Genomic DNA, 24,428 nt, shown 5'->3' with positions numbered 1-24,428 from the left:
ATAGAACACATTTATTTATAGGAAAAAAATAATTTAGCACCAAACTAACAAACTCTAAAATCTAAACATAGACATTCAATATAAATAAATTACTATTTATAAGAAATTTCACGTACTACTATTTTATTTTATTTTTGGAAAAAATATAACCCGATGTCCAAACAAATAATAATGCTCCTGTTATATGTTGGTGCGCGTTTACTTGGACAATGGTTTTCGAATCAAGTATGACAAAACCTTTGGCGCCTTTATCCCAGTGGAAGAAAACTTCTTCATCAACGTATTTGCGTACAATTCAAACATTCTTCTCCATTCCTAAAATTACTGTCAACTTCAAGATTTCCCAGCGAATCACAGCAATCTATTTTCAAGCTTCACGGAAGCTGTTATATTTCCTACACAAAGCTCCTTTCACAGCTTTCCCAAACAAAGTCTTTGAACCCGGGTCTTCGAATCCAAGCTCATTTAACCAAAATTGGATTATCAAATGATAGCAAACATAAGAAACCACTTAATTAGTTTTTATTTAAAATGTGGTACTTTTGACTATGCATGAAAACTGATCGATGAAAGTCCTGAACCAATTTGGTTTCTTGGTCATCTTTGATATCTGGATATACCCAGAATAGTTTTAGTAACGATTCTATCTGGGCTTTCTTCAAAAAGCATTCTTTGGGTCTTAAATGTAATGACTTCACTTTTCCTAATGTGCTTAAGGCATGTTCTACTGAGAAGGAACTTCTATTAAGAAAGCAGCTTCATGGGATTGTTGTGGTGACAGGGTTTGAGTTTGATGTTTTCATAGCGAATACTTTGGTTGTTATGTATGCAAAATGTGGCGAGCTTTTTGATTCTAGGTTGTTGTTTGAGGAAATTCCGGAGAAAAATGTTATTTCTTGGAATGCTTTGTTTTCTTGTTACCCACAAAATGCTTTTTTCAGTGAGGCTATGTGTATGTTTCTTGACATGATTGATAGAGAGGTGATGCCTGGTGAGTATAGTTTATCCAATATACTGAATGCTTGTACTGGTTTAGGAGACATTGTTCAAGGGAAGAAAATTCATGGATTTTGGTAAAGCTTGGTTATGATTCTGATCCTTTCTCGTCTAATGCTACTTGTCGACATGTATGCCAAAGGGGGAGATATTAAGGATGCAATTACAGTTTTTGAGGTAATGCAATAGCCTGACATTGTTACATGGAATGCTATTATAGCTGGTTGTTTTCTTCATGAATGTCACCCGCAGGCTTTAGACATGTTGAATCAGCTGAGGAGGTCTGGAATTTTCCCTAATATGTTCACTTTATCAAGTGCTCTCAAGGCCTGTGCTGCATTGGAGCTTCCAGAATATGGTAAAGGGTTACATTCTCTTTTGATAAAGAAAGATATCATATTGGATCCATTCATGAGTGTTGGTCTTATTGATATGTATTGCAAGTGTGATTTGACCAAGGATGCGAGGTTGATCTATGATCTGATGCCCGAGAAGGATTTAATTGCATTGAATGCTATTATCTCTGGTTACACACAGAAAGAGGAAGACGAGGAATATCTAGACCTTTTTGTTCAGATGTACAATCAAGGAATTAGATCTGATCAGACGAGTTTACTTGCCGTCCTCAAGTGTGCTGCTTCTTGCAGGCTGCTTATGTTTGCAAACAAGCACATGCACTTTTATGAAGTCAGGATTTCAGTGTGACACATTTGCCGTAAACAGTCTTGTTGATTCTTATGGAAAATGTAGCCTGCTGGATGACGCAACTACAAATTTTGACGAGTTCCCTATACCGGATTTTCCATCTTTTACCTCTCTTATAACCGCTTATGCTCTATATGGCCAGGGTGAAGATGCTATGAAACTCTACCTGAAGTTGCAAGATATGGGACTCAAGCCAGATTCATTTGTTTACAGTTCTCTCCTAAATGCATGTGCAAATCTATCAGCATATGAACAGGGGAAACAAATACATGCTCATGTATTGAAACAGGGGCACATGCACCCTTCATCAAAAAATTTCGTCAATATGTATGTATAGATAATACGAAAAATACATAATACTTGATATAAATATAAAAAATGACACTGCATATCCTTATAGTGATTTATTTATTTGTTCACTTTTTCAAATGTTGACACAGCTTACAAAAATTCTTGCTTATGCCATTGTATTAAAATATGTGCTCATGTCAGATGTATTTGCTGGTAACTCCCTAGTGAACATGTATGCCAAATGTGGAAGTATAGAGGATGCTAACCGTGCTTTCGTTGAGGTTCCTAAGAAAGGTATTGTTTCATGGTCGGCAATGATTGGAGGACTTGCCCAACATGGACATGCAAAAGGGGCGCTTCATTTATTTGGCGAGATGCTGAATGATGGCGTATTTCCCAATCACATAACATTGGTTAGTGTCCTCTGTGCATGTAACCATGTTGGCTTAGTTGCAGAAGCCAAGAAGTATTTTGACACAATGACAGATTCATTGATTTGGGACTGAACCAACTCAAGAGCATTATGCCTGCATGATCAATGTCCTTGGGCGGGCAGGAAAACTAGATGACGCTATTATTCTCATAAAGATGCCTTTTGAAGCTAATTCAACTGTCTGGGGTGCTCTTCTGGGTGCTGCAGGATTCCATTTGATTTTAGAGGTACCGCAATGTGCTGCTGAGATGCTTTTTTATCTTGAACCAGATAAATCTGGCACTCATGTTCTTCTTGCAAACATTTATGCATCAATTGGGTTGTGGGAAAATGTTGCAAAAGTAAGAAGACTGATGAAAGACAGTAAAGTGAAAAAGGAACCTGGAGTTGGATTGAGGTCAAAGATAGTGTTTATACATTTATAGTGGGAGGCGGAAGCCACTCTAGAAGTGAAAATATATATGCCAAATTGGAGGAGTTGGGACAGTTAATGACTAAAGCTGGTTATGTTCCAATGGTAGAGATTGATCTCCATGATGTGGAAAAGAGACAAAAAGAGATCCTTTTCTCCCACCATAGTGAGAAACTAGCTGTTGCATTTGGGCTGATTGTTACACCTCCTGGTGCTCCTATTAGAGTGAAGAAGAACCTCCGGATATGTTTGGACTGCCATACAGCTTGTTTCAAATTCATTTGTAAAATTGTCTCTAGAGAGATCATTATTATAGTATTAACCTATTCTACCATTTTAAGGACGGTTCTTGTTCATGTGGTGATTATTCGTAGCACTTGAAGGATTACCTCTTTCATTTGGCTAGAAGACCCACTGAGCAAGTTTACACTTTCTAATTCGCCTGGAGCTGATAAGAGGTAGAGTGAAACCTTTGGACCAAAAAAACTTGTTTCTTGTTTCCTGTTTCCCTTATCTTCCCTTTAACTGCTTCTGCGTAGGTTCAACTAGTTCCTGTAACTTATGGAATATTTGGATTTTGGGGATTGTCCTGCTAACTGTGTCACTAATTATCTGAATACCTTTTCTCAGTAATATGAACACCTCATCCTTTACTTAATATTTTGAAGGGGCATATCTCAATTCCTTATTGGCACAAAAACTTACTCTATCTTGTGATGATAGCGACAATAACCTGACGAATCGTGGTTATCTTGTAAACTGTCCTCCTAGAAAAGTTTGTCAGTAACTCTCTTGTAATTTTTTAAAAAGAAAATACAGAAATATGTCACGTCCTTAGTCTTGAACTAAGTACACGTGCGGCACTTGACAACTCACTTACGATCTTGCACAATTTGCTCACGTTCTTGCTATGCCAAGTCAGCTTACTTCACTCAAGATCGCTAAGGAATGTTAGAACACAAAAGAATCGCCAAATGAAGCTTTTGTATTAGAGAGAACTTGATTGTCTTGCTTGGTGAGTTTACAAATGAATGCCCCCTATTTATACTAATCACCTAAGGGCTAGTGCGTAAATAATAATTGTTCCACAAGTTCTTCCATATTTACAAATAAGTACACTCTCTAGAATCTTCTATATAGCTAGAATCTTCCAAGGACTTTCCTAGTAATTCCATAGGGTTCTAGAGTCTTCCTAATGAAACCTCTATATTTTTCTAGAACCTTCCTACAAGTGCATAAATATCTAGAGCTTTCCCAAGAAAATTCTCTATAGTTCTAGAATATTCCACTAAGATCTAGTCCCTAACTTATGTAACCCTTCCATATGACAAAAATATATGCCAAGTGACACCTACGTGGCATGATGATGTGGCGGGTCATGACAAATAGCAACAATTTTAATGGTAAAATCTTGCGTAGATTCAATTTACTTTTTGATGCATCTATTGCAAAAATACGAGAGTGCATAGATATGCGTCATATGTGTGTTTATGTAATGCAGAAAGAGACATTCATACTTTTGCATTTATCGCTACTGCTCAACATATGTTCCTATTGAGAAATGGTAACTCAATATGATAAAGGTAAAGAAGCATATCTTGAAAAGTAAAGACTAACTGTTGCAGATAAGTAATCTGTATCAGTGGTTGCGTTTGGCTTTGTGAAATTGCATCTTATTTTTTGTTTTCTTTGTCTAACCTGATGTGCAATGTTTTCCTCTTGCTTCCGCTTAAGAAAATAAAATAATATTGACGCACAAGTTATCAGACCCCATGGTGTGGGATAATATTGGGTATGTTGTTGTTGTTGATGCACAAGTTACATGATATTTGAATTTGCAAAGGATGTGCTTGCAAAATTGCATTGTCTTTGTTAGACATGGATGAATTGAAGTTATATGATGGGTTCCATGAATGTATAGAACTTACTGAAAAAGGATGATAATTTTTGTTTCTTTCTTTGGTAGGCTGATGGTGCATGTCTCCACAATCTCCAGTATCAAAATCAATAACTAGTTCAACAGTTAGATGCCAGAAACATAAATTGCATGATCTTGAAGGCAAAAGGAAAGAATTATGGGACAGTGAAGCTTCTTATGATTACTTCTTGATTAAATCGGATCTGGAATCAGCTAACTTCTTTACTCATCCTAATAGTCTGGTGTCTGAATGGCTTAAATAACCTAACTTGTGATTTGCGTCGTTTTGATGGTCTTCTAAGTGATCTGATTCTTCTTGGAGCATGCAGTGTGGCAGATCAATTTGCTTTGCAAATCTGGGATCATCTGGATTATTCCGGAGGTTGGTTGTTAGAAGTATATGTGAATTTGGGTTTTATGTATTCAGTGGCGAAGCTAGGAATTTTCCTAAGGGTATTCAAATTTGAAAGAAATGAAAAAATATTCCCGACAAAAGGTGTTCAATATGTGTTATATACCTCTAAAAACGTAATATTATACCTATATACATAGTGCAATTTTGCGACGAAGGGTGGTCAACTGACTACCCTTGTGACCATGTGGCTTCGCCACTCTATGTATTATCCTGAAACTTCAATGTAGAAAGGACAAGCTGTTGTGCATTGTTGTGAGAATAATTTATTGATTTCTAAAGTCATTTAGGTTCAATTCTATGATGTCCCACGGAGGAGATATTCCTATGTAGGCTGTTGAAAACCAATGTTTGGCAATTCCAATGCCAAATCTATCCTGAATATCAGAGAAGCTCTTGATTTTTTTTAATAAGGTAAATTGTATTAATCAAAAGAGAGAAAACTCCCGTATATAGGAAGTATACCAAAAAGTAGAGAATTACATCAGAACATGATTCTCTACAAAAGACGCCCAATCTTCTATACAAGTAGGGGCTATATGAGTGCACCAAAAAGCGATCAAAGATAAAAGACTATTCTTAAAATGTGAAAAAGGAGACTCAATCCCCTCAAAAGCTTTCCTATTTCTCCTCTCCCCCCCTAAACTATCCACATGAGAGCTATCGGGCGAACTTCCACGCCTTTTGCTTTCTTCTTCTACGGAAATCGGTCCAGCTATATAACATCTCCTTTACCGTTCTTGGCATCACGCATTGAATACCAAAAAGATTCAGGATTGCCCTCCACAAAGCTGAGGACACAGGGCAATGCAATAAAAGATGATCAACTTCTTCCCCTGAGCTTTTATACATTTAGCACCAACTAACAAGTGTAATTCCTCTCTTTTGAAGATTTTCAGCAGTCAAGATCACTCCCCTCGCCGCTAGCCATGCAAAAAAGCACACCTTTGTGGGTGCCTTAGGAATCCAGATCGAGGAGTATGGAAAAGTGGCCCCCTCTCTCACGAACATACTCTGATAAAAGGACTTTACGGTGAACAAACCATCGCCACAAAAACCCCATCTCCAAGAATCACAAGATGGCCGAGGCCTGTCTTGCCCATATAGCAATGTAAACAAATTTAGGAGCTCCGCAATATCCTAATATTGTATGTTCCTTCTAAATGAGAGGTCTCATACTACCCCCCCCCCCCATGCTCCTTACGAATCTGTTGGACCATCAATTCCTTCTGGTTTGAAGCTCTGAAGACGCGAGGGAAGGAGACCCACAGAGTATCCTCTCCACACCACCTATGATTCCAAAAGCTGATTCTCCTCCCATCTCCCACCTTGTAAGTGATGTTTCCACTGAATGCTTCCCAATTCTTCATGATGCTCCTCCACATGCCACACCCAAAAGGTGTTGTGATTGCTTTGGTCCTCCAACCCCCTCCTGTGGAATCGTACTTTTTCTACTATGACCTCCCTCCATAGGGCATGCTCTTCTACCCCGAATCTCTACAGCCACTTCCCCAATAAAGCTCTGTTGAATACCCTAAGATCTTTTACTCCAAGTCCACCCCACTTCTTTGGGGAAGTGACTGTCTGCCAATTCACTAGATGAAACTTTCTAGTTCCATCCGCCGCATCCCAAAGAAAATTCCTTTGAAGCCGCTATAGTTTTTCTGTGATGCTCACCGGAGCTTGCAACAGGGACAAGTAATAGGTGGGCATACTGGATAAAGTGCTTTTAATAAGCACTTCCTTACCGCCTTTTGACAAATACCGTTTCTGCCAGCCTACTAATCTTTTTTCAACCCTTTCGATCACTGGATTCCAAACCGTAATTCCTTATGCGACGAGCCCAATGGGAGACCCAGGTAAGTAGTGGGGAGGGAGCCCACCTTACATCTGAGAACATAAGACAAAGCATCAATATTAGCAACCTCACCCACCGGGAAAATCTCACACTTGCCGAAATTGATTTTGAGTCCTAAAACTATCTGAAACCACTGCTGGACCTGCTTTAGGTAGGTCAACTGATCCATATCGGCATCACAGAAAACCAGGGTGTCACCGCAAAGAGCAAATGAGAGACTCTTCGGGCACTGAGCACCTCGATTAGAGTTGCGAATCCTCTCAAGAAGCCTCCGCCTGCCGCACGATCCATCATTTCTTAGAGCATCCATCACTAGAATGAATAGCTTGGGGGATAGGGGGTCACCTTGCCTGAGACCCCTGGAGCTGCCAAAGAAACCACACGTGCTGCCATTAACCAAGACAGAGAATCTTTCTTAGGCAGAACTTGATCCATCCCCTCCATCTTGCCCCAAACATCATCCGCATCATAATGAAATTCAGGAACTCCCAATTGACATGGTCGAAAGCCTTCTCAAGGTCTAACTTGCATAGTAAGCCGGGTTCTCTATTTTTCCTTCTGGAGTCTACAAGTTCATTTGCCACCAAAGTAGCATCCAGGATCTGCCTACCTTCCACAAACGCATTCTGGGAGGACGAACAGTCACGTCAAGAATCTTCTTAAATATGTTGGAAAGCACTTTGGAAATGATCTTGTAGATGCTCCCCACGAGACTAATAGGCATATAGTCTCTGCTACAAGATGCACCTTCTTTCTTAGGCACAATAGTAATAAAAAAAAGCATTGATACTTCTCTCAAAAACACCATTCACATGGAAGTATTCAATGACTTCCATCAACTCCCCCTTGATGGTGTCCCAATAGAGCTAGAAGAAGGCCAAAGAGAAACCATCAGGCCCCGGGGCCATATCACCAGCACAACTCGACACAGCTCCTTGCACCTTCTCCTCCTCAAAAGCCCTTTCTAGACACTCACTGTCTCCCTCCCCTATGTGGTTGAACTCTATTCCCCGCAAAGTCGGCCTCTAACTAACTTCCTCTTTGTATAAGTTCTTATAATATCCCACTATCGCCCATTTTACCTCCTACTCTCTCTCAATCCTCACGCCATCCACAACTAAGGACTCTATGAAGTTTCTCCTTCGATTTACAACTGCCACCCTGTGGAAAACTTGGTATTCGAATCCCCCTCGTTTAACCAGAGCGCCCTCAATTTTTGCCGCCAACTAGCCTCCTGAGCTATTACTAACTCGACTATTTCCCTTTTAACCTCCCCCAATTTCGCTTTCTCAGATTCATGTAACTCCTTTGCCCCTTCACCTCTTTCTAATTCCCCCAATTCATGCATAAGCTCCCTCATTTTAACCTCTTCCCTTCCAAAAACCTCCTTATTCCACCTAATAATATCTCCCTTGAGCAATTTAAGTTTTTTCAAAAGACGGAATGAAGGCGTCCATGATATCCTGTAGCTTGTCCACCATTCTTTCACCTTGTTACCGATTCCTGACACTTTCAACCACATGTTCTCGAATCGGAAGGGAGCACGTACCCCTTCCCTCTGCATCCATCTAGCAAAATAGGCAAATGATCCGAAGTCAGCCTAGGTAAAAGAATCTGCAGCACATTCGGCACCAGCTCATCCCATGAGGGCGATATCAGGAATCTATCAAGTCTAGACCTTGAGTTGGAATCCTCCGCCCTAGCCCAAGTAAACCTTTCCCCTGACAGAGGAAGGTCAATGAGAAAGTGATCATTGATGAAGTCAGAAAACTCCTCCATGGCCCTTGAAATCAGATTACACCCTAATCTCTCCTCCAGGAATCTAATAGTGTTAATGTCTCCCCTAGAACCCATAGAATGTCCCATTCCCCATCACAGTGACCAGTTCCTCCCAGAAAGACACCTTGGACCCTTCTCCTACCGGTCTGTACACTCTCCCAAATCCCCACTCTACCCCACTCACTCTATCTTTGACAAGAGTTGCTAAAGAAAAAGCTCCCTTCTTAATCTCCTTTACCTCCAAGCTTCTATCATCCCACATTAGAAGAATGCTCCCGGAACTTCCCACAGCTGGAACCCAGTCATATTTTACCCAATTACCTCCCCAGACACTCCTCACAATCACATCCGACAAAACTTTCATTTTTGTCTCCTGAAAACAAACTAGGTTAGCACCCTACTCTCTAACTCTCACTTTGATGATGTCCCTTTTGTTTGGGTCATTCATCCCCCTCACATTCCTTGAAAGAATCTTAACATCTATAAGTAACAATACCCCCTTCTCCCCCCTCCCTGCCGAGCTCCCCTCCTCCTTGTCACACACCCGACCCCTTCTCTGGTACACCACTATATCCCCTAAATTATTTTGCTTAACACCTTGACCCAACTCCCTCCCTGTACCATCATAAAGAGATTGTTGCTCAATCTCCCTCAACAGTTCTAACACCCTATCTTCCTTTCCTTCAAAAGAAACACCTAGAAACTTCCCAAAGTTTAATAGTTTATACTCCATCCAGAAAGACATATACCCTCTTCCAATTCGTGACGAAATTGGGCAGGCGTCTTCTATATGTATCCTTTCCTTGCTCCTACCAGAAGAATACAAGACCATAGCATTGCTCGCAATAGGAACTTTAGTTGCCGAAAGGATCTCACCATTTCCTTGAGGGGCAGCAATCTCTGAAATTAACACCCCGCTACTATAGGAATGACCAGAAACGCCAATACGGTAGCAGGAAGGAAGAGAGCATGGAACCCTTGACGGCATATTAACTGGAGATACTGGTTCGACACTAACATCAATTGGAGCATGCTCAACAATCTCCCCAGAAGAAGAAGAAGCTTGAAGTGTAACCTCAGGTGAGGGGGCGATGGAGCTGGGTCCATCAAAGGTGGGAGGCCGTTGAATAACAGCACCTGAAGCAGCGACCATCGAAGAGGGGCGCAGGTCACTAGAGCTCGGTGAAGAAATGCCACTGTGAGAAGCACCATTGGCAAAAGAAGGAGGAGCGCCTGTTCCCATATGCTTAGGAGCCTTATCAGGCGTACCTTGAAATAATTTGGGCCCCTTAGGATCAATTCTAATAGAATTGGAAAAAGTTGTTGGTCCTATGTGAGGAGGTCAGGCATAACTTGCTGAAAACTTGCCCGGCCCTATGATAATTAGAAGAGGACTGGCTCATTCTGCCTTTCCGGCCCGCATCACTAACCCATTCACGTCTTTTCCTCCTGTTGAAATTTTGTCTTCCTCTCAAAATTCAAACCTCTCATCTCTTCTTGATCTAACGCCTGATTTTGGCTTAGTCCAGTAATCCGGTGAGCCCTCCTCTCCTCTCAGAGACTAATTCCCCCTCCCCTTCCTTCTATTTGACCTTCCCTTTTCTTCCGCCACCATCATAGGCATAAAGATAGGGCGAAATTCAGGGCTCAACCAAACCCTATAACTCAAGTAGCCATCCTCCACCACAGTGGAGACTGGGATTCTGCCCCTTTTCCTCACCACAATCCTCACTCGCGAGAGATCGTGTAAGTTGCAAGTGACATCAATAAAACCCCTACAGATTCCCCTAATCTTCTTGAATAGGTCAAGACACCAAAGATGCACCGGGAGACCTACCATGTTGACCACCAATGTTTTGCCAATGAAAAGAGGGTCGAGACACCCATCGTGCTCCACCCATCTGTCTAGTTTTAGGTTCCCACCAAACCACCTGTTTCCTCTTACAAGAATTTCTGAAGCTTGAGACTCATCAACAAATCGAAAGAGATATTGCATATCCCTCAGTTGCGATATTTTCAGTCCGTCCTTGACGTTCCATGTCTCTGCTGTCCAGTTCCTAATAGCCTCTGGAGAACCAACCCGTTTGGAGAAAGACCTAATCAAACAAGATTCCAAGAAACCCTTACGCCTGAGAGTGTACTCCTCAGACAGCGAGAAGTGCGGCTCCTGCCCTACGTCAAGCTTTTGATGGCATCTTACCCCAGGTTCTAGGGCTGGCCAAGAGGCAGCTTTGATAAAAGACATGTTTTCCAATTTTTTAGATTCTAGGGAGAAGTAGAGTTTCTCTCTGTAGAGTCCATCATAACTAAACCAAAAGCCTTGCTAGGGAGCTGAATGAAGAAGAAGAAGAAGTGAAATCTGGCTGGAAAAAGCCACCTCCGTCGCCAGAAAATAGTAAAAGTGGTCGGAATCTGGAGGTTGGTGGATGGGTAGGGTCGGAACAGCCTCGCGAAGAGGCTATCTGAAGAAAAGAAGTTCAGATCTAGCCTGGAAAGGCCTTACGCGCCAGCGCGTGGGTTAGAGTCGCCGGAGCTCTGCCACGCATGGCGGTGCGTGGAGTCGGATTCCGGGGATTTTTTCTGGGTAGTGTCGCGGTAGGGTTGGCTCTCGGATGATGGCGGTGAAATCCTAGGATTCATGGTTCTCAGGCGCCTCGGGAAGCGTGCCTGGGAGCATTTTCTTTGTGTGCAAAGGGAATGTTAATGTCCTCCTTACTAGATCAAATAGGGAACCCATGAACCATCAGAGAGAGCTCGAAAGAAATACCGTTATCTTGGAAGATGCTGATCTGTGTCAATCTTTATCTTGGAAGATGCTATTGATGCTCAGCGAATTAAAACAGAAATTTTTTCTCTTGTTTTGGAAGGAGAATCAGCACAAGGTAGTAACCTGGAAAGACCTTGAGTTGGTCCTACTTTTTACTCTTTATTCTGTGACTACTTTGCAAGTTTTAGTTGTCTTCGGGATTTATTTTTTACTATGTACAGATGTAGTGCTTGAATCAGGTCAAAACTGATTATTTGCCATCATTTAAATTTTCAGATGCTATCATTCTTTTAAGGAAGGTTGATGCTACGATGAAAGAGGAGGCTAATTATCTCCGTTAAGTGATTGATGTTCTTTATTTCAAACACAAAGAATGGGCTGATGCAATTGAAGCTTATAGTCAAAGCCATTCAGTGCTTCAATCTGAGTTAAAACGCCTTGAAGGTAGTTGCAACATTTCTTTATTTCATGCGAGGACACAATATTTTGAGGTGTCCGTATATGAGAGCTCTAAAGTACAATCAGTATTCTGCTTATAGTCAACATTGATATCAAATTATAGAGACATACTTATGTGGCTGTTGGAATTGGTATGTAATGTTTATCTTCAACCATGGTCTATCTATGATGGCATGGAATTGAAAGCTAAGAGCTCCAAATAGAAAACCTGTATCATCAGTTACCGTCCAGCCAACTTATACAAAGAGTGCTGTGCCTGCTACAGAGTGGAAACCTGCTTCTGAGTCAAACTCAATGTCCCAGGCAGATGAAGGTTTATGTCAAGAAGGTAAGATGAATGCATATTCGCAATCAATGTCGCTACTCTTTGAGTAGCTGCATTCTAGCTTCTAGTTCATTATATTACCGAGTTTAGCTAGATTTGACTCTATATGCTTTTCTCCAGGGGAATCAAAATCTGTCTACCTGAGGAATTTGCCATATCCAATGTACTAGTCTAGATTTTTTGCAAGAGTTTAAGAACTTTGGGAAGAATAAGCAGAATGGAGCATTCTTGGAAAAGCGCAAAGTAGTTTTTTCCCGTTGTCAATATTATATGCTTCAATTGTCTTACATGCTCTAATATTTCGATTGCAATTGATGGATAGAATATCAGCATTTGCTATACCTTTGTTGAGTTTGAATACCTCAGGGTTTCCAAAATGCAATTAAGGTATGAAATTTGAAATCATGATTCATTGATTTGGTGTGTGTTTTCGTGGAGGATTTGAGTTGCATTTCTAGTTGTTGGTAAAAGCTGCTCTTAACTTTTTTTTTTTAACCTTCTGTCCTGTAAGATTCCTAGCAGATTGTTCACTCAAATCTTAATTTTAGCTAGCTTTCTAGTACTAAATCGCATTAGTAAGGTCCGTGCTTGAAATATTTCTGATCACATAGATCGATGATCTTTTATTTAATGGTTGTGGAACTTGCATTCAGTAGATAAAACATTTTCTGAAGCAATATGATGCAGTTAGTTGTCTTGAGTAATAGTTGTAAGTGGAAGGTGTACGTCCACGAATTATTGCCACAATCTCATATTCATACATTACTTTGTTATCTCATCCCTTGTATACCTAGTATATGATGCTTTCTCTTCCCTGTTCTTAGGCATTACCCGTACCATTGACTGGAAGGCAAGTTTACATTGAGGAAAGTAGATCAATCAGCTGTAGTGTTTCTCGTGGAGATAGTCTGTAGCTTAAAATTAATTTCAATTTCACATTGTGGTACTTATATCTCTTTATGCTTTTCTTAGAGATTTGTTCTATCTTTTGCTTGCTTGAGTAGTTCTTTGGTAGAATCAATTAACATTATCCTTGTATGCAGGATATAATCTCTTGGTCATGACTTTTAATCTCCACGTTCTTTAGTTAGACTGTGTATGGAGATTTCCTGTTTCATTTGGACTAATGCCCTAGTCACAGTTAATGCTAATTCCTCCCTACGATGATGGTACTACAATCCAAGATGAAATACTGTTATTTTTATTGTTCAATGCAGCTTGTCAGAATGTCTTGAGCAAAGCTAAATGGTATGGTGGTGACATCAAGCTGCTTCTTCATAATCCATGTCCCCCAACTCTCCTGATTGTAATATGGTATTAAACATGTAAGCTTTGCAAGCAATGAAAGTCGTGAGGAAATTGTCAATATAAACGCTTAGCACAATTGGAGTTTGACAAGTACTTCTGTTTCACCATTCACAGGGGTAGTCAATCAACCACGACAGCAGAAGAAATACAGAAGTACTGTGCATCAGTTTTATTACTACCTTAGAGGCTTAATTACAGGTTCTTCCTAATTGCTCACTAAGCTTCAGCTAATACTGCTGTTAAATATTTGAATGAACAATGATTTTCTTTCAAGTCAAGCAGTTATAGAGGCTGTAGCTACAGTATGCAGCATTGCTGGTGCTTGTATATCATCGTTCTCATCTTCTATCTCCCAGAGGAAATTAGCATAAGCTGCATGTATGTGGCTGTCAACACATCAAAGATGAAGAGGTCAGTTCTTGAATAAATAACAACTTGTTCTTGAATTGTATTTCTATAATAAAGCTTATTCTCAGTAGAGTATGAGAAGCGAACCTGTCACTAGAGGCAGCTTGAACTGCTCTTTCAAAATAGCTCGTGGCTCTATCTTCATCGCAGTGAAGCTCCCATATTAGTTTAGCGTACTGTGAAAGAATTTCACCATCACTTGGATCTGCTAAAATAGCTCTTGAGTAGTATTCCTCTGCCTCTTTAAGATCTTTCTTTATCTGCTCCAACATGAAAGAAGATAATTAGCAAAAGCATAGGTAGCTATTCTGGACTCCCAAGATGCTATTAAACAACAGTAGCTTAATTAAGGAAGCATAAAGACTCACTTGGTATAAAAAGTTGGCATAATTCCTCAAGAATAGAGAATTGCCAGGATTCTCTTCCAACATCCTCTTGTAATACTCTTCTATGTGGAGCCCCGGGCTGTCGCCACCACCTTCCCTATCAAAGGCTACGGGCCGATAACCGCCTCCTCCTCCTCCTCCTCCGTTGCCCCAGCCTCCATAGGGGCCACCATCATCAAAACAACCAATATCAGCAACCCCAATTCCTCTGGCTAGGTACATTTCTTCTCTGCCTTCAACAATTTCTAACTTTAAATTTTGACTCACATAACTCATTTCCTCTTTTAGACCATTAGTTCCCAAACTGTACTGCTTACTAATGTAACCAAAGTCATCATCTTCATCTTCCTCATCATAGCTGTCGTCGTCCGAATGAAACTCCCTTGAATTGTGAATGTTGAAAGATGGAATGGTTTCCAAGAATGCTTTGTGGGGTTTACGTACAAGCCTCTTCGGTAGTTTTGAGAGGCTAAATTCATCAACTTCTTCAGTTGAGGCTTTTGCCAATCCTTCCAAGTTCCCTTCAGATTGAGCTCTTCTAAAACCATGAGATGCTAATTGTCTGCCATTGCTAAGCTCAGAAACTGAAGGAGAGATGGGAGAGTTAGAAATCTTGGTGTAATTCTGATATCCACCATGGTTACATGAGAGTTTGGTGTAACTATGGTGAATGGAATTGGGTGTGTGATTGCTTGGACTTTCTGAGAGTAAGGATCGAAGAAGTGGTGTTGATGAACTCCTTAACATCATTTTTTCTTTTCTTGTTTGAGTGTAAAACAAAGATTCAATCTTTATTTACGTGATTATAAAGTTCCTGTAGAGAAGAGAAAAGATTTTAGGCATAAACTGACAAATACCAAAAGGAAAAATCAATAGCAGAAGAACAAAGCTAGATTTACCTAAAATGAGTATTCTTGAAAATCCTCTGGACCAATAATCTTGCTGGTGAAGAAATGACTCTTTATATAGAAAGAAGATATTTTGACATAATAAATGGAAGATATTACAATAGTGTTGGAATTGAAGAAGAAGAAAAAAAAGAAGTGGTGGAGAATGAAAGTTTCCAGCAAAAATATCAGATTTTGCTCAATTATTATTTTAGCTGGAAAAGGTCAAGACTGGTTGCTTTTTAACATGTGTGTTTGGGGTGATATGCTCCGTTGGTTACCAAAGAAAACAAATTTGATTTTGGCATATATCTACAGGTTGGAATAACAAAAAATGAAGAGTTGTCCACTTGTTTTCTTGGGTAGGACTAGGAAGGTAACAGGGTAAGAATTGTAGTCTGACATTTAAGCATTTGAATATCCTGGCATTTAGCACGTTTTTCACCTATTTCACGTTACGCGTTTTACTGCTTTGTTGATTAGTATGTTACTAACACATATAATCATATGCAAATTCTGCTGCAGGAATTTCTACAACAATTATTCACACGATTTGGCTCCAAGTCTCAATTTTTAAATGTAATTTGAGAATATTGTTTTCGAAAACTGATTTTATTGATACCTATGAAAGCTAGGGAGAAATTGTCACCCTTGCTTTTTTCCCCTTCTTCTTCTCTTTTTTTTTTTTTTTTTTTGGGGTGGGGGGGGGGGGGGGGGGAGTATAATCTTTTTCAATTTAGAAAATCTTACACCACAAGCAAATTCTATTTTTCGGTTAAAAATCTCTGTAACTTTGGATTTTAAATAATAATCTTAGTTGATAATTATGGGACTCTTGAGACTCTAGAAAGGGTTTAAAATCTTCAATGATTACAATTCCAAAAACTTAAGATTCTGTATGGATATGTTAATGTAAGATTTAAGAAAGTGTTAGTGTAAAATAAGCTCACACTGCCAATTCATGCTTTTGTAAATGCTGTAATTAAGGAGAACTACATGAATATATAAACTTAGACATCGTAGACGATAATCATTATTATATACATCATATTAGTTTGATGGCCTGACTTATAAATCGTGATTGTATAACTCCTATCAGTTTGATGACCTGAATTATAATTACACATACTAAAACTACGATAAATTGATGAAAATTGATTATATATTTAGTAAAGTGACTTTCCTAATTAACTTTCATTAGTTCAGTACAAAACAAAGCATGTGGAGTCATGAAACGGGTTGGTAAATGGTTTTAGTGGACACTTTTAATTGTTTAAATAATTAGGCGAAATGAAAATGCCAAATATCCTAGTTACAAAAGGTTAAATTGAGTGATCTTTTAAGTTACAACAAAACTACTTTAATAACCAATTTTCATTAGTTCAGAACCTTATGAGGAATCAACTCTTTTTATCCGGCAAGTTTTACCGCATAAATGATACTTATCAAATGACCAAATTTTTGAGTACCTCAATATAATCCAACTAGTTTTTGGACACGTACATTGCACGTGTATGTCTATCCCTTGTTACAAATTTTTTAAAGGAGCTAAAATAAAGCGAAAAAGTACTAGCTAAAAATGATGAATTGCACACGCAATATAGTGTTGAACTTAAAATAATTGGATATGTAGATGTATTTTCTTATTAATTTTATGAGATACAAATATGTAATATGATATAGCATACCCAAAGTTTTTTTATAAATGTTATTCTTGGAGTATGTTCTATTACAACATTTCAATTATTTGTCATGATGATAATCTTAGTGTCGGCGGTGATATCCCTCGTGAAAATACAATGAGTATATAATTGTCAGTGTGAGAAAATTTGTTGAGGAACATACAACCCATATTGGAATTGTTTGATCTTGTACTTTACTTATTACCCTTAAATCAAATAGCATGACATGTTAGAGCTCGATCGGGAGCAACAGAATTTAAGAATGACACCATTGTATAAGTAAGGGTAAAAGGTAAACATGAATCCATGTATAGAATAATCTTGTAATACAAAAACCAATATATCACATAACAGACTTAACCAATCTTAGCTGATTTATGTTACTAAAACCTAAGCAAAATGAAATTTAGCAATAAAAATGAAATTTAGCTACTATGCGTGCAAATGTTAGTAACGTTATTGGCATGATTTATAATTCAGTAGCAATAAAAAAGACACAAAAAGGGACTTGGGGAAAAATAGTCAAAATGCCCAAAAATGAAAGTTATCATCACGACGAACATTTAAACCCTCGCAATACTATAGCCAGGAACTCACCAATGCTAAATAAAGAATGCTCTTCTTTAGGAATATTTTCAAGCTTAATATAAAATGAACTACTCGTCAGATAGCCATTAAACTAAATCTAGTATTTCTCTATTACGTATAAAACAGTAGATAAGAATTAAAAAACACACACACACACACACACAAAAAGAATCAAAAACAAAAGAAAGTAAACACAACTATGCTAAAATGATACAAGAATTACTTTTAAAATATGGGTTGCATAGCTTTCCGGGTCCACTACATCTAACCCCAAGTATGAAAAAGAAAAATTAATTACATAGTGAGTAAAACCAAACTTTTCTCGAAGTAACAGTGCATCTGCTTAATTCTAGTAAAGAAGAGAATTAATTAGTGAAATGGATTACCAAAGAATAATTTGATTGACCTGATTTGATTGCTAAATATTAACACTTTTGTTGCAAGAGCTCTTCTCTTCTTCTTCTTTTGAACTTTGGCACTTGTCCTCTTCTGGCTTCTTGTCAACAGACTTCTTTGCTTTTGTAGCCATAGATAATCCAGAGAAAAAATTAGAAAACAAAATTAGTAGTGAAGAATATATTTGATGCAGGAAAAAAAATTATACTTAGAATTTGATGATATTCAGAGTCATATGCTATAATATCAATAATCAAATAGAGGACTGTACTTCCATAGACAAATGATTTCCTCTATTCCTTCTTTTTTTTTTTTCAATCAGAAAGTATTATTCCAAAATGGGTTGAAATATTTTCTTTAATTTAGATGATTTCATAATAGTGTTCATCTGTTAAAGGCTAATAAATCTTCTTCATTAGTTATTTTGCACCGTTTCAACATTGCACTACTTCGAGATAATAATAATTATGGTCACAAATTAAGGTAGTGTAATGATAACACTCGTACAGTCATAAATATGGCGCCCCTTCCACTTCTTATATAACGGCCAAAAAATGAAAAAGAAGAGAAAGGCTAACATTAATGTAGAAGATGAAAATTTCTTTCTCACGCCCATTAACTATTGATGATAGGCTATAATTACGTATTTTAGTCGATTATTACACTCTAATTTACTGCACTTTAGTTGAGTTTGCGCTTTAATCGCTAGTGTTTTGCACTAAAGTGTGTTTTATGCCTTGTAGGTGTGATTCCGAGCTATATAGATGTTATGTAATGAATTTAAGTGGTTTGGAGCTTTGAAGTCTGAGTAATAGCTCAAGGAATTAAGTCGGGATCGCGTTCGGGGATCAACGGATGATAAAACAACAAAACGAAAACTCGAAGAGGCATATTGCGCATTGTCTAGTAAAATAGATATAACATTTTACTCAGAACTCCATTTGAGTTCCACAATATATGGTTGGAAATATAACTCAAAGGCCTACAACTTTCATGTTTTATGTTTTTCCAAATTCCAAATGAAACAGGGTCAAAAACCGCGACCGCAGCAGAACCGCGGCAGAGGGCAGTCGCGGACAACTGAAGAATCTGAGAGGGTGTTTGGCCGCGGTTCCGGCGCGACCGCGGTGGAACCGCGGCAGGATGCGTAAATTTCAGGGACCAAAGTGCAAAACACGGGATTTTAAGCCCTAAACCCTATATTAAACCAAGGAAGCCGACCAAGAATTGGGGAGGACATATTTTTGACATAGATTTGACCTAAGGAGGCAGAGACACAATAGGAGCAAGGCTTGGGAATTCTTCTACGAGTTTTTTCCTTCCTCTTCCTATATTTCATTGTTAGTTATGACTTTTAGTATTGTAGTTTTACATACTATTATGAATAGCTAAGTTGTTATCTAGAGTTTTGATAGAACCTTTTGTAGGATAAATTCTTGTTATGTTTTTATATAATTGAGCCGTAGTATAATCTCTATTTGTTCAACTACGTTCTTATTGTAGTTAATTGAAGAGCTCTCAATTAGCTGTGCCTATTTAGTGTGCATAACTCGGGAGAGAGTGCATATTTAGGTAATTGTTGAACAACACCACTCCCAGAGTATATGAGGGATCAATAACCGAGGGTTTAAAGGCGGGATTAGGGATAACGAAGCCTTGGGTGCGATCTGAAGTGAGCTGTATCAAAAGCCAGCTAGCGTAGCTCGGGAGAGTGCGTCTAGTAAATTGTCGTGATTACTCGGGAGAGATTTACGGTAATAAGAGTGCTCATGATCGGTAGAGAATACTTAGGCGAAATTATAGAAGACATAGTGGGAAGGATTCCGACAATTGGGAAAATCATAACTCTAGACCTCCTTAATCTTGTCTCTAACTCTTAGTATCTTTAGTTGTTAATTTATTATTTTAATTTGTTAATCAATTAGTTAAACACAAGAATCTAAATATCTATAAGTTAGGAATTGTTCAAGCTTGTCTTCTTGGTGATAGTGAACAGCTGTAGCCAAACCTTAGTTCTCTGTGGGATTCGACTCCGGACTTGTAAACCGGATTATATTTGCAACGACCGCATTGTCCTTTTTATAAGGCATAGTTGGGTGTGATCAACTATGAATATCATTTTAATTATAACTGCTATATTCATTATACTTATGAAAGTTTTCTAATTTAACTTTTTTTTTAATGTTCATTATATTGTTTATTTACCTATTTGTACACCAATGTTGTTGGAATAGTATTTGATTGTAAGGGCAAAATCGTTACTTAGTTTTTTATGGTAAATTTGTAATTCAACTTTAACTTAAAGTGTTCTCATTATTTATAATATAGTATGATATAGACGATATCTGGAAGGATAAAGCTCAATTATTTCTTTCTGATCCTTGTGTATATCCCAAAGGCTCTTGACTGACTACTCCACCAGCAGATGGCGTCTCATTATTTTACCAATTACTATTTTATAACTTAATGTTTATATCCCTTCTTTAATAGGAAGAATTTTGTGACAATATGGACGACTGATCAGTAGCACGTGTGTGGTGGCGGTTTTCTTCACAATGGAAAGAAGGGGAAGCACACGGTTAGCGACTATTTAGAGTTGTATTTATTCTTTAAGTCACTGTTTAAAATATATTTAATATTTAATCAGTAATTTAATAAAATTTTACCTGACAGGATGAAAATACCCTTGTGCTAGACTTATTATAAGTCAAGCTTCGCTCCATAAACCTTTGTTCGTCAATCTACGTTCAGTTTTGTTCCAACCTTTGTCAACCTGCTTTCTCCTCCTATTTCAAATTGGAAAGTTCAGCTTTCTCCTCCTATTTCACCATAAAATCACTAAAGATTATCCACAAAAATAGTAAGTTCATTTTTTAGCTTTTAATCAATTGTGTGCATAAACTATCAGATATCTCTACATGTTTTTTTGTGTTTGGGTCGATTTCTCCTTGACAGTATGTATTCAATTTTATTTTTTTTGGTAATAATATGTATTCGAATTTTTTTTTGGCTATTAGTATTTGTTAATTTGATGATAGAACAAACTTAAAACTTTATTATGTAATATTAGTTTCAAAGTGTGTCCTGAATTAGTATCTTCAATTGATAAAGTTTAGGACATCGTGTCCTTAAGTTCGTGAGTGTTGTTTAAATACTAAGTTGAAAGTGTGTCTTGAATTACCAACTTCTATTGATAAACTTTAGGACATCGTGTCCTTAACTTCATGACTGTTGTGTAAATATTAAGGACAAAGTGTCCCGAATTTGCACCTTCTATTGATAAACTTCAAGACATCGTGTCCTTAACTTCATGTGTATTGTGTAAATATTAAGGATAAAGTGTCCTTAATTTGCACCTTCTATTTATAAACTTTTAGGACATCATGTCCTTAACTTCATGTGTGTTGTGTAAATATTAAGGACAAAGTATCCTGAATTTGTACCTTCTATTGATAAACTTTAGAACATCATGTCCTTAACTTCATATGTGTAGTGTAAATATTAAGGAGAAAGTGTCCTGAATTTTCCCTTTTCTTGACTTGTAGGATGGATACAATATGTATTATTATTATTTTCAATGGAAAGTGGACCCACACTATAAGTATCTGGATCATCAAAGAAAGCTTGTTCTTGTACCTGAGTTAATTCGATTTGAAGATTTTGTCAACCAGGTCTTTGAAGTTTTTGAATTGGATAGAGACAAGTTTGAAGCAATGATATGATTTGATATCAATCCGGGAACAAGCAAGGGAATGCTTGTAACCAAACTTCGAACACGTATAGAGTTACTAAAAAACCATTCACTCTTCAAGGATTGTCGTTTCATTGTTGATGTTTCGGAAAGAGTTTTTGGCTCTGCAAGCACCTTTGAACAAGTCAACATAGAAACTCAACAATATAAACAAGACAAATACTAGAAGATAATGAAAATAAATATGGTCGAACATGAACCAATAATTGATGAAGTACTTCAAACATTCAATTATATTCAAATGGAAGGACAAAACATTATAGAGATTGACAACCAACAAGCTTTGGGTATACAAGTCTTAGAGAGTGCAACAGTAATTGAAGAAGTTGCTGAATAATCATCTACTCGACTAATTAGGTGAAGGTCAAAGACGAAACAAAAATCCCCAACTACAATATTGAGAGAAAATGCTTCTTTGGATGAAATAAAAGTAGGATCAATATTTGACAAAAAGAAGAGTATAATTAATTGCTTTTCAAATATAGCAATTGAGGGACATTTTGAACTCAAGGTTGTTAGATCAAGTTTAATAAGATATTCTTTGAAATGCAATGATGAAAAGTGTGGTGGTGTGTGAGTGCTTTCAGAATTAAAGATTCAACACTATTCAAGATAATAAAGGTTGAAAAAAATCATGACTGCTAAGTTAACACTGTGAAAGCTAATCAAAGGCATGTAACTTCAAAGTTGATAAGTGGTTATATTATTGACAATCTTCGAGACCCTAGGTTTGAAGTTGCACCAGCCTTTGTCATAGCGGAAATGCCAAAATTTCATGGACTAGACATTGGGTATCACAATGCATGGACTTAAACAAAAGAACGTGTGATTATTTTTTGTTTCAATTTGATGAATTAACATGTATACATGCAATTGCAGCAATCGAAAAGAGAAACATCAAGAAGTCCAACCTCTGCTCGGAGTCGTACTTAAAAGAATCTTGGCTGAAAACATATGAAAGACAAATATAGCTCGTAGGACATACGAGTTATTGGATTGTACCTAAGAGTTTTAAGACACAAATTATTAAACCTCTAGATTTCAAGGTTTTGCTAGGTAGAAGGCAAAAGAAAAAGAATATTCCAACTACTGAATCGTCAAAAATAATGCTGAAATGTGGTTGTTGCAGGAGAATTAGTCATAATAGAATATCTTGTATATATTCTCCGGCAGTCCACCTATTTTTATTGAAGCATAGAGAATTATAGATATATCCACGTATCCTTTACTAGTCTTTTAAATTTTTGCTATAAATTATATTCCTTTAAATTGTTTTTATTTCAGCAAGTAAGCTTTAGCAGATGGTTACTTGGAAAATGTCCTGAATTTTCAAAGTACACAATTAATATTCAGGACATAATCATTTGAAATGTCCTGATGTGATGATATTGCTTGATTTGGAGCTTTTATTTTTGTCCCTTTGCTTCGTGTGATCATACTATTTGTCTCAGCATAAGTTTGATTTGGCAGTCAAGTTATCCGAAAACTGTAGGTGCAATTGATTGGAACTGAAGGATATGATTAGACAACTATTTCTTTTCCATTTTTAAGATGTTGTACATGTTAAATTCGGCAGTTTGGTTCTAGTTTTTTGGCCAAGGTTTTGCGCATCAAATGCTTTTGGTTTTGTCCATTTCCTTCGTGTGGTCACACTATTTGTCTCAGCATTATGGTTAACGTATAACATTACAAAATTTACATGTACTCTCAAAGCATATAAAAACGAAACAAGTAATTTTCCGGACATGATTTTTGAAACATTCTGAAAGATTGAAGTATGAATCTAATATTGAGGACAACATTTTCTGAAATGTCCTTAACTTCTGAAAATTGCAAACATTTTATTAAAGTTGGCTTTTAACCTGTAGATTGGAGATATGCTATGTTAATTTTATGTCATCACTTTTTATAATGTACCCAAATATGTAAGTCATGATCGATATGATATACTCAAAACGTGGATGAAGCTCAAAAAATTGCATGTACGCTCAAAGTAAATAATACCAAAACAAGTAAACTTCTCAAAATTTGAATCAAACATCTTGAAAGTTTGAAGTATGAATCTAATATTAAGGACATAATTTTCTAAAATGTCCTTAACTTCTTAAAATCTCACAAACCCTTAATTAATGAATTGTTTGTTTCAAATCATGAAAGTAGAGTAATGTACTTTGACAATAATTAACCACAAAACCAACACTGCAGCCGTTTAGTAAACTAAGATTTGGTGTACAAGCATAATTAACCAGGTCCATATATTGGTGAATCATTAAAAATAAAGTTGAGTGTCTTTGATTTTCAGAAGTTCGGAACATTCAGAAATATATGTCCCAAATAACAGTTTTATCCTTCAATAAATAAGGACATTTTAAAATATTTGTCCCGAAGTTCTACAACAATCTAATAGAAAAAAAAATCATACTAAAATTATAAAAAGACAAAAAGCTTGAATTGTCATTAACTAACATATCATCTTGTAGATGCACATTTATAGGGATATATAAATTAAAATTCAACATAGCTATTGAAATTCAAGACACTGTAATAAAAATTTGAACTAAGACAATGAATTTCTAGACTCATGGGTCTGAATTCAAGACAAAATTACTTCCTGCAATATTCTAATTGTCATTGACATCCTATTACAATCTGAACAGTTAGTTGACT

The 24,428-nt window shown here is 37.4% G+C and overlaps 1 protein-coding gene and 2 long non-coding RNA genes across 5 annotated transcripts; 2 read left to right on the top strand and 1 right to left on the bottom strand.

Moving 5' to 3' along the window:
* Nucleotides 1–194: 194 nt before the first annotated feature.
* On the top strand, nt 195–13,861 carry LOC104220285 (uncharacterized). 3 transcript variants are annotated; one of them, XR_011402211.1, is made up of 5 exons: nt 195–2,028; nt 4,804–5,137; nt 11,848–12,358; nt 12,476–13,680; nt 13,778–13,861. It is a non-coding gene; the product is annotated as an uncharacterized lncRNA (long non-coding RNA). The 3 variants fall into 3 exon arrangements; XR_011402212.1 differs by lacking the exon at nt 195–2,028 and adding an exon at nt 2,565–2,652; XR_011402210.1 differs by lacking the exon at nt 195–2,028 and adding an exon at nt 3,206–3,295.
* LOC104220284 (uncharacterized) lies at nt 13,704–15,586 on the bottom strand. The gene is made up of 4 exons (XM_009771122.2): nt 15,357–15,586; nt 14,440–15,271; nt 14,159–14,331; nt 13,704–14,049 (listed from the first exon to the last, which is right to left on the bottom strand). The coding sequence occupies exons 2-4, from the start codon at nt 15,205–15,207 to the stop codon at nt 13,938–13,940; spliced, it is 1,053 nt and encodes a 350-aa protein (XP_009769424.1). The 5' UTR covers nt 15,208–15,271; nt 15,357–15,586; the 3' UTR covers nt 13,704–13,937.
* LOC104220283 (uncharacterized) lies at nt 13,986–15,979 on the top strand. The gene is made up of 3 exons (XR_709463.2): nt 13,986–14,074; nt 15,663–15,728; nt 15,870–15,979. It is a non-coding gene; the product is annotated as an uncharacterized lncRNA (long non-coding RNA).
* Nucleotides 15,980–24,428: the final 8,449 nt, after the last annotated feature.

The sequence above is a fragment of the Nicotiana sylvestris genome, chromosome 9, assembly GCF_000393655.2.
Source record: "Nicotiana sylvestris chromosome 9, ASM39365v2, whole genome shotgun sequence".
NCBI lineage: Eukaryota > Viridiplantae > Streptophyta > Magnoliopsida > Solanales > Solanaceae > Nicotiana > Nicotiana sylvestris.
The sequence above is the reverse complement of the archived record's forward strand: the minus strand, read 5'-3'. Positions and strand labels throughout refer to the sequence as shown.